The sequence below is a fragment of the Mauremys reevesii genome, linkage group 25 (genome assembly GCF_016161935.1).
Source record: "Mauremys reevesii isolate NIE-2019 linkage group 25, ASM1616193v1, whole genome shotgun sequence".
In the NCBI taxonomy this organism is placed as follows: Eukaryota; Metazoa; Chordata; order Testudines; family Geoemydidae; genus Mauremys; species Mauremys reevesii.
Genome location: NC_052647.1, coordinates 16,278,047 through 16,287,758, shown reverse-complemented (window position 1 = coordinate 16,287,758; position 9,712 = coordinate 16,278,047). Strand labels below are relative to the sequence as shown.

The 9,712-nt window shown below is 64.4% G+C and overlaps 1 protein-coding gene across 1 annotated transcript; it reads left to right on the top strand.

Annotated features, from left to right (window-relative positions):
• The first annotated feature begins 496 nt into the window (after positions 1 to 496).
• LOC120391304 (major intrinsic protein of lens fiber) lies at positions 497 to 4,891 on the top strand. The gene is made up of 4 exons (XM_039514815.1): positions 497 to 993; positions 3,061 to 3,225; positions 3,793 to 3,873; positions 4,582 to 4,891. The coding sequence occupies exons 1-4, from the start codon at positions 622 to 624 to the stop codon at positions 4,765 to 4,767; spliced, it is 804 nt and encodes a 267-aa protein (XP_039370749.1). The 5' UTR covers positions 497 to 621; the 3' UTR covers positions 4,768 to 4,891.
• Positions 4,892 to 9,712: the final 4,821 nt, after the last annotated feature.

The following is a 9,712-nucleotide window of genomic DNA, read 5'->3' as shown; positions in this document are numbered from 1 at the left end:
GGATCCGTGCTGCTCCAGAGAACCCAACCCCCCCAGGCCCATTATGGGCCCATAACGCCCCCTTTGCCCGGCATCTACCTCCCCCTCCACTTCACTGAGTCCCCAAGGGCTGGACGCCAGGGACAAGGAGACCCTGATTTCCCCACAGGATAGGAGAGGTGACTTGGGGGGCAGCTCCGCCCACCCCCCCCCCCCGACAGTCCTGCGCCGTGTCCTGAGCGCTGCCTGTTCTTTGGGTGGCGGGGGAGCGGCTGGCTCCGGGTTGGCGGGACAGGAGGCCTCTTCCTGGGGTGGGGGGCAGAGGAGGGGTCCCTGAAAGACGTGGCCACAGGGGCTTGACCAACCCCCCCCAACTCCTGCTGCCCCTGAGTCCCTTCCGCATCCTGTCCCTCCCTCTTGGCATCAGCCCGGGGGCGGGGGGGGAGCCTTTATACAGCCAAGCGCGGCCCATCCCTGCTGCAGGCACTGAAGGGGTTAAGCGTCCCAGTCCCGAATCCCACCTCCTGGGCTGGCCCAAGGGCCCCATATAAACCCCCCAGCCTGGGCGTCCCCCCGTAGAAAGGAGCCGGAGCCGGTGGGGGCAGTGAGTTTGCAGGCGCCCGGCCCAGCCCGCGCCCCCCCATGCCCCCCGCCATGTGGGAGGTGCGCTCCCCCTCCTTCTGGAGGGCCGTCTTCGCCGAGTTCTTCGCCACCATGATCTACGTCTTCTTCGGCCTGGGGGCCTCGCTGCGCTGGGGGGTCGGGCCCCTCAACGTGCTGCAGGTGGCCCTGGCCTTCGGCCTGGCCGCAGCCACCCTGGTGCAGGTGCTGGGCCACGTCAGCGGGGCCCACGTCAACCCGGCCGTCACCTTCGCCTTCCTGGTGGGCGCCCAGCTCTCGCTGCTCCGCGCCGCCTTCTACATGGTGGCCCAGGTGCTGGGCGGGGTGGCCGGGGCGGCCGTGCTCTACGGGCTGACGCCGGCCGCCATCCGCGGCAACCTGGCACTCAACACGGTAACCTGGAGGGGACTGGGGGGGTGCCGGGACGCCTCTCGGCGGGAGGGCTCAGGGGCCCTGGGGTGAGGGGGTGCAGCGCTCCCAGGGGGGCCAGGGTTGGACTGGGGTAGGACCAGGAGACGGGCCGGGAAAGGACCCCACAGTGGGGGCGAGGGAGACCCCAGATCCTAGGGGGGCAAGGGTCCTGTCCTCACAACGCCCCCGTGAATAGATGGTTGGTTTATGGGGCTCCGACCCAGCCCCCCGCCCTGTCTCCGGTGACACGGGGACCAGAGCGGTGAGTCGCTCTCCATGCTGGGCACGCCATTGTTCCCATCCCCGCCCGGACCTGGGGCTGCCTGCGCCTCGAGCCGTGGGCCCCGCGCGGGAGGAATGAGCACCCAGGCCTCTCCGTGCCATGTCGCCCCCCCCACAGCCCCACGGCAGCCAGTGCTGGAGTCTGTGAAACGGCCTGGCCTGGGAGGAGTCAGCAGCATCAGGACTCCTGGGTCCCCTCCCTGGCTCAGGGAGGGCAGTGGGATGCAATGGCTAGAGCGGGGGGAAGAGCGGCGGCTAGGTGTCAGGACTCCTGGGTCTCCTCCTTGGCTCGGGGAGGGGAGCCTAGTGGTGAGGGTGGAGGAGTGGTTCTCAAGGCAGGGAGTGATTTGGGGGTCCCAGGGCAGGGTGAGGTGAGGGTCTGTGCTACAGGGCAGGGAGGATCCCTGGGGGCGGGGGGAGCTGCCTCCCAAGGCCGGCTTTGTGCCCCTGGGTTTATCTTCCCAGCCAGGCGAGACCCACCACTCCCGTGCCGGGGCTGCCTGAGGGCTGTGCAGGGAGCTGAGCACATGGGGCTTGGGAGACCCAAACCCAGCAGTGGGGCCACCGCAGCCGTGCCCGGGGAAACTGACAGGCAGGAAGACAGCGGAGTAACGCTGCCCCGATAGCTGGGCTGCCGTCACGCCCGTGGGGATCCCGAGCCCGGCATCACAGGGCCTAGACTCCCTCCTTACTCCAGAACAGCCGGGAGCCCCGCTGGCCCCGCACAGGGATAGAATCAGGCCGCTGCCCCTGTGTGCCTCAGTTTCCCCGGGAGCCAAACCCTTCCTCTTCTGCTCCCAGCGCCAGCAGCCAGAGCACAGACCTGCCTGCAGTTTTCAGCAGCTCCCCCAATAGATCTAGGAAAACAGCAGATCCCTGCTGATCAGACGCTGTTCCCACCCGGGGAGACCACAAAGCGTCTCAGTCCCCCGGCCAGGGTGCGCTGCGTCTGGCACCAGACAGAGCTGCTTATTCAGTGCGAGCGAGCACGGCTGGGCGGGCCGTTGTGGCTGCCTGGGCGAGTCCTGTCCTCCGCTGATTCATGTACAATTGTGTGTGTGAGAGAGAGCGAGAAAGACATGCTCCTGCTGCCCTTTTCTGGATCTGCAGTGGAACTGCTCTGCCGTGTGTCCTAGCCCCTGTGCAGCTGACCGGTAGTGGAGATTCCCCGGAGCACCGCTGTGTCTCTGGGGAGGCCTGCGTGGCCCATGGCGTTCAGCAGGGTGGTGCTGGAGAAGTAGATTTGCCACTAGACCCTTCCCCCCCCCCCACCGATGCCCCTCTAAAGGCTGGGCCGGTGTGGGCCTCTGGGAGCTATTTCCACCTATGGGGCCTGTGCCCCCCGGTGTCACTGCAGGCAGTGGAGGGTCATAACAGCAAAGCAGCCCCCGGCTCGATGCGCTCAGCTCGGGGGGAGGGTGGATCTGATATTCCCAGCCCAGTGGCAGGCACCCTCTGCAGCCAGAGTCTCCAGCCCCGGGAGGGCGAGTCTGCTCAGCAGCGCCCCCTGCAGACTGGGGATTGCTGGGGGGCTGGAATCGCTGCGGGGTGGGGGTGGGGGGCTGCTAACACCCCCTCTCCTGACAGGGTCTGCAGCTCTGGGACGGGGGGGTGCAGGAAACCTGGCTGGGTGTGGAGCTGCTGCAGGGAGGGGCCCGGTAGTGGCCGGGGACATTCGATGGAGAGCTGGAAGCCCCCCGAGTGCTGGGACGGGTGCTGCTGATCCCATCTGGATCCCTCTCTCTGTGTGTCCCCCCCCCCCCGCAGATCCACCCCGGCGTGACCCTGGCCCAGGCCACCACCGTGGAGATCTTCCTGACGCTGCAGTTCGTCCTCTGCTTCTTCGCCACGTACGACGAGCGGCACAACGGGCGCGTGGGCTCGGTGGCGTTGGCCATCGGCTTCTCCCTCGCCCTGGGACACCTCTTCGGGGTAACGCCTCGCGGGATCTCCCCGCCCCGAGACCTGGGGCCCTGCTCCCTGGCCAGCCAGGTCCTAGCAGGCTGGGCCCAGCCTGGGCTCATCCCACGTGCTGGCTGCAGAGCAGAGACCCCCCCAACCCAGCCCTGGAGGGCTCCAGGTGTTATGTATATGAGGCAGTGCCCTAATTTGCATATGGACGACCATGCCTGGTCGCCTTTGCATAAAACCTCCCCTGTCACCCACCGCCTCCCTATGGCTGGGGGGTCAGGGCAGGGGCTATGCTGGGTCTCCCCGGCAGCGGGGTCTCTGGGGTGCCAGACACACCATAGAGACCCTGGGCGGGGGAGGTAGAAATGGCTGTGACTATCGAGAGGTGGGCTAGAGCACCTCCCATGGGCGGGGGGAGCCCTGGGCATAGCACCCAAAGTGACCTAACAAACCCTGCAGCTGGGGACCCCCAACCCCCTCCCACGGGTGCTCTACCCCCCTGCCCCCACCCTTGGGCCAGCCAGCGCTGCGGGATGGGCGGGGCTGGGATCTCGGGGGAACCTCACCTTCCCGCTGCCTCTCTTGCAGATGTACTACACGGGAGCCGGCATGAACCCTGCGCGGTCCTTCGCCCCCGCCGCCATCACCCGCAACTTCTCCAACCACTGGGTAAGGAGGGGTGCGCGGCTCCCTGCAGCCACCTTGCTTTGGGTCCACACCAGCCATCCCGAGATGCCCCACCCTGAGGGGTCAACCGTCCTTCATGCCCTGGTCTGCACTCTCATGCAGCCATTAAACAGCTGCCATGTCCCACCCCAGAGGTGGCTGCATTTCACTGCCATGTCCCACCCCAGAGGTGGCTGCATTTCACTGCTGGGTGGAATGCTCCTTGTATAAACAGCTGCCATGTCCCTCCCCAGAGGTGGCTGCATTTCACTGCTGGGTGGAATGATCCTTGTATAAACAGCTGCCATGTCCCTCCCCAGAGGTGGCTGCATTACAGTGTGCTGCGCTGCCTCCTGCTGGGTGGACTGAGAACAGCTCACGCCTGTGTCTTGGGTCTCATCACGCCAGCTCAAGTAGCGTTTCAGAGCGGTGCGCTCTCCCCCCACTCCCACTACCATGAATATCAGGGATGAACCAAGACGCGGAGATCCGGGGGGGCTGCTCCCGGGGGCAGGGGGCTGCAGAGGAAGGGGGCAGAGAGAAATCCAGGGCGACAAGGAGGCTCCTGCAGCAGCGGGGTCGGGGCGGGGGGTGTATGAAGGGACAGGAGATCGAAGCAGGGGGTGGCGGGGTGGGTTGTTCAGGGATGGATGAACCCCCCCACCCCATGGCTCTGCCTAACCCCCGCGCCCCTTGTGCCTCCTCCCCCAGGTGTACTGGGTCGGGCCCATCCTAGGCGCCACGCTGGCCGGCCTGCTCTACGACTTCGTCCTCTGCCCCCGCATGCGGGGCCTGGCCGAGCGGCTGGCCATCCTGAAAGGCGAGCAGGTGGCGGAAGGCCAGGCCCCCCCGGAGCCCCCCGGGGATCCCATGGAGCTGAAAACGCAGGCGCTATAAGAGGAGCCCGGGCAGCGCCCCCAGACACGCCGCGCCCCCGGGGCGGGGTCGGAACCAGCGGCAAAGCCTGGCCCAGTATCCGGACTGTAGTTCTGACTGGCCGGTAGGAATCACAGCGGAGGGGAGACGGAAGGGACCGAATATGCTGTGCTCGCTGACGGACAGCGAGGGGGGGCCGGGGGACCCCGGGGGGAGGGGATCCGGTATCTCTTTGTTGTTGTTGTTTTTTTATTTAATTTTCTCTTTTTTTTTTTTTTGCTGTGATAAAACCTTGGAAATAATTGTACTTGGTGCTGGGGACCCCCCGCCCCATGGAACTGCCCCAAGGCTCCAGAACTGCCCCCGTGTGTGGGTGCTTTTGTGTGGGCGACCAGGGCGGGGGGAAAGGAAAGGGTTAAAGTAGATCTATGCCCCCCCAGCTTTCCCTTACCTGCCCCCCCATGTGTCAACCCTGCCAGTGAATTGAATCCCCCCCCAAAAAAACCCTCTAATGGTTAGAGCGGGGGGAGGGTCTGGGTGTCAGGACTCCTGGGTTCTATTCCCAGCTGAAGAAGGGGAGTGGGGTCTACTGGGTTGATGTGGGATGGGAGCTGGGAGTTCTCTCCCTGGCTCTGGCAGGGGAGTGGTGTCTAGTGGTTAGAGCGGGGGCTGGGAGCCAGGACTCCTGGGTCTCTCCCTGGCTCTGGGAGGAGTGGGGTCCAGTAGTTAGAGCAGGGGCTCTGGCAGGGGAGTGGTGTCTAGTGGTTAGAGCGGGGGGGGGGCTGGGAGCCAGGACTCCTGGGTCTCTCCCTGGCTCTGGGAGGGGAGTGGGGTCCAGTAGTTAGAGCAAGGGGGGCTGGGATTCATGACTCCTGGGTTCTATGCCCAACTCTCTCGTTGCCCTTGGGCGAGTCAGGCCCCTCCCGTGCCTCAGTTTCCCCCTCTGTCAATGGGGATAAGAACACTGCCCTGCCTCCCAGGCTTTGTTCGGCAGGGTGTCGGGAGGAGCCTTCAGGCTGAGCTTGGAGCCGGGGTCTGCGTAGGCCGAACCCCAGCTCCGCCCCAACTCCGTTCTGCAGCCTTGGGCCAGTCGCTTTGCCCACCCCCTCCCCCCACTTCACTGTCCCTGCCTGTTAAGTGGGGACGATGCTGGGGGAGGAGGTGGGCTCAGTCCCTGCCGGCGGGGAGGGAAGGGGGCTCAGACCCTGGTCTGCCAGAAGTGGCGTTAAAAGCACGCGCTGTCCCTTTAAGTGATCAGCTGTGTGAAGAGTTTGGGTTCTGTTCCCAGCTGAGCCGCTATCTCATGGCGGGCCTGTCCCGCTCCCTTTCCGTGCCTCAGTTTCCCCGATATGTAACTGGAGATTAAGGCTACATCCCTACCTCACAGGGTGTGTGTCCGTAAAACCCTGACACGGAGGAAGGCCGCTAGCTCTGCAGGGGGACTGCCCTTCCCCACGCCGCCCACAGCCCCCTAGAGCAAACAGACCTTTCGCAGAGCCCTGTGTCCCAGCCCCACTGATTTCCCCCAGCCGCCAGCCCTTACTCCAGCACCGCACGCGGCAGGAAACCTGCAGGAGACTGTCGCAGCGACAGGCCACGGGAGGCGGGAAGCAGATGTGATCTATCTTGGCTGGAGTAAAGCTTTTGACACAGACCCACGTGACGTTTTCGTGAGCACCGTGGGGAGCAGTGGTCAAGATGAAACGACCATACAAAAAACCATACAAAAGGCAGACCGGCCCCAGAGAGTCGTCATCAATGGCTCGCTGGCGAGGCGTAGCTTGGGGGTCCCGCCGGGGCCAGTGCTAGTCAATCATTTCATGAACGGCTTGGCTAACGGGGCGGAGAGTGCCAAGCTGGGGGGGGCGGCAAGGGTGGGGTTGGGATTCAAACCGAGCTCGAGCCGTCGGAGGACTGGGCTGAGAACAAGATGAAATCCCACAAAGACCAGGGCAACGGAGGAGAAATCGAATGCTCGGCTACGGAAGGGGACTCGCCGGCTGGGCGGCCGTGGGGGTCGCAGGTTGAAGAGCCAGCGGCGGGATGCAGCTGCGGAAAAGGCGGCTGTCTCTAGGGTGTGTTAACGGGAGGTTGTCGTCCTGCTGCGCCCGGCCCTGGCCGGGGCGTGTGGACAAACTGGAGTGAGTCCAGGGAGAGCAGCAAAACTGATCCCAGGGTTAGAAACCCGGATTCATGAGGAAAGGTTCAAACTCCGGGTCTGATCTGGAGAAAAGTCGACCGAGGGGGGGAGCTGGTACGTTTTTTTCAGGACTGTTCTGCCGAGCACGGGGATCTCCACGTCCACCGAAGGCAGGACAAGAAGCAAGGGGCTTAATCTGCGATTTAGGGCCGATAGTAGGAAAAGTTTTCTGACTCTCTGGAACCGGCTGGCAGGGAGGCTGGGGAATCCCTGTCACTGGAGGCTTTTAGGCACAGGTGGGACACGCATCTGTCTGGGCAGGTCTAGGGTCACTGGGTCCTGCCTCAGCATAGGGGCTGGACGAGCCGGTTTCTCGCGTGCTTCATATGCCGCCGTCTCCCCGCGCCCAGCCCCGCTCGCTTTCCATGGGCGCCCGCCCCTGTGCTTCATCTTACCGGGGGTGGCTTTCAGCCCGCCCCAAACGGGCCCCGGGGCCCTGCTGGCTTTAATGCCCTCGTGAGGTGCCCAAACCCCACCTGCCCCTAGACCCATGGCTGCAGCGCCTCTCAGTGGCAGAGAGGAGACAGGGCACCGTTGGGATTCCTTAGGGAGAGACCCGGGGGTTCCCTCCCGGTGCCACCCTGCACGAGGCACTTCCCCTGGGGCAAAGCATTAGAACGAATTAGATACGTTCGCGGAAGAATGACCCATCAGCGGCTATTAGCCAAGAACACCAGGGACGCAAGCCCACATGCTCTGGGCGTCGGCTGTGACCGCCAGAAGCTGGGGCTGCCTGAGGAGGGATGGATCAGTTTAAATTGCCCTGTTCCGGTCATGCCCTCTGAAGCGGCTGGCACCGGGCATGGGCAGAGGCAGGACACTGGGCTGGATGGACCATTGCTCTGCCCCAGCGTGGCCATGCCTAGGGCCTAAACGTGCGGCTGGATTGGACGCTGGGCCACGGGGCTGGGTCAGTGGGAGCCAGAGGCCTTGAATCCACACTCGGGGCGGATTTATAAAGGGCAAATGGGCCTTTAAATTGCTGACCCTAGAAGGCCCCCGTCCACTGCCCGCGAGGCTGGAACGAGCTGTCTCGGGGGCTCTCCAAGCCCTGGCCTGGCCGGCGCTGTGGATCCTAGCGGAGCTGGGGCCGGATCCTGCTTTGACCGGAGTGAATCCGGAGTAGCTCCACTGAGCGAACCCAGGGCAGAAACAGGTTTCACGGGTCGAGTAGCGTCTGCACCTGGGGCTCTGGAATTGGGGCTGCAGTAGCACGGCTGGGGTGGGGGCAGTCAGAGCCCCATAGGGCTGCAGCTGCCCCCTCCCTGCACAAGACTGGATGGGGGGGCGCTGGGCTTGAAACCAGACCCCCCCCCTTCCAGGGCCACAAGCCCCAGGCAGATTGTCCTGCAGACTGTTGGGGCTGGGGTCCTGAAAGCCCTGCTAACCCCGCCCTCACCATTAACCCCTTCCGTGCCAGTCCCCAACTCCCAGCGCATCCCACACTGGCGTGCGACGGTTTTGCACGCCCGGTTTTGCACAGGTCCAGACGCCGACACAAGGGGCAGGGCAGGGTGAGAATCGGGCCCAGGCATAAAGCGTGGGGAGGAGTTACACATGGGGAGGCGGGGGGTGTCTCCGCTGGCGTGAGTGACGCATTGAAGGACTTGCCCCTGGCCCTGTCCCTCCGCCACCCTCTGCCTGGCTTTGTGGGGGGGAGAGAGCAAGGGGGGGGCGCATTTCACCCCACCCGTCTACCCCAACACCGGCCGAGCTCCCTGAGCTAGAAGGGGCAGCGCCAGGAGTGCTCTGAGCTCAGCTTCCAGCCAATGGGGCTTGTGTCTGTTCCGCCCCCCTGCATGGGTCAAGCCACAGCCCAGGCTACTGGGGATCCAGCTGCCCCCTCTCCTCTCATCACCTTCCCTTTGGGTTTTGCACCAGCAAAATGAGTTAGGTCCCTAAATACATTGGGCAATCTAGGCCTTAGCGTCTCTGTGCCTCAATTTCACATCTGGGATAACAGCCCTGCCCCACTGTACAGGGGCATTTGCAATGACCGATGCTTTAAAGATACTATGGGCAGAGGCGGAGGGGCAGATAAACACCATAGATAGCTACTGGGTTACGCCTCGGGGAATTCGGTGCCACTGTGTGCACGCAGAATTCACGTCCCCCTGCAGATTGCTTTGCTTCTCCGCAGAAAAATGCCTTTCTGACCGGGAAGCCACAAGAGCAGTCACGTGTCCCTCCCCAGCAAAGTGAGCACATCTTTTTGGGTGCCTGGAGCAGCTGGCAGAGAGGTCAATCACTGCAGGGAGGCAGGGCCGGGGACACCCCTGCTGGTGGTTCCTATCCTGCGCTGGGCTCAGCTGCTAGGCCTGGCTGGGCTGGGGGTGGATGGGACGACTTCTTCCCCTGCAAGGAGTGGTTGGGGCAGGTCAGATCCTCCCCCAGAAACCTCCCCCGGCTACAGAAAGCTCTGCACCCCTGCGCCTGCTTCCTGCCCCCATCGTTCTTCAGCTATGGGCGGGAGAGGTCACCGCACAGGGCGCACACCCTGTCTGCCCAGCCCTTGTGCATCCAGACCCCCATACCCAGATCCACCGCACCCAGAACCCTCCCACTGAGCCCCCTGCACCCAAACCCTCACCTCGCTGATCCTCACCCCCTCTGCACCCAGGCCCCCTCACCGAGTCCCACCCCCTGCATCCGGACCCCCATCCCTGCACCCAGACCACTCGCCACTGAGCCCCCTGCACTCAACCCCCCCAGCGAGCCCCCCCTGCACCTGCATCACCCAGACAAGCCTCCCATAACCAGACCCCC

Bases quoted from the DNA above. Each gene is read 5' to 3' on its own strand.
- LOC120391304 (XM_039514815.1), top strand. From the start codon at position 622: ATGCCCCCCGCCATGTGGGAGGTGCGCTCCCCCTCCTTCTGGAGGGCC. The intron at 994-3,060 runs GTAACCTGGAGG...CCCCCCCCGCAG, and splicing joins GCAACCTGGCACTCAACACG to ATCCACCCCGGCGTGACCCT. The intron at 3,226-3,792 runs GTAACGCCTCGC...CCTCTCTTGCAG, and splicing joins CCCTGGGACACCTCTTCGGG to ATGTACTACACGGGAGCCGG.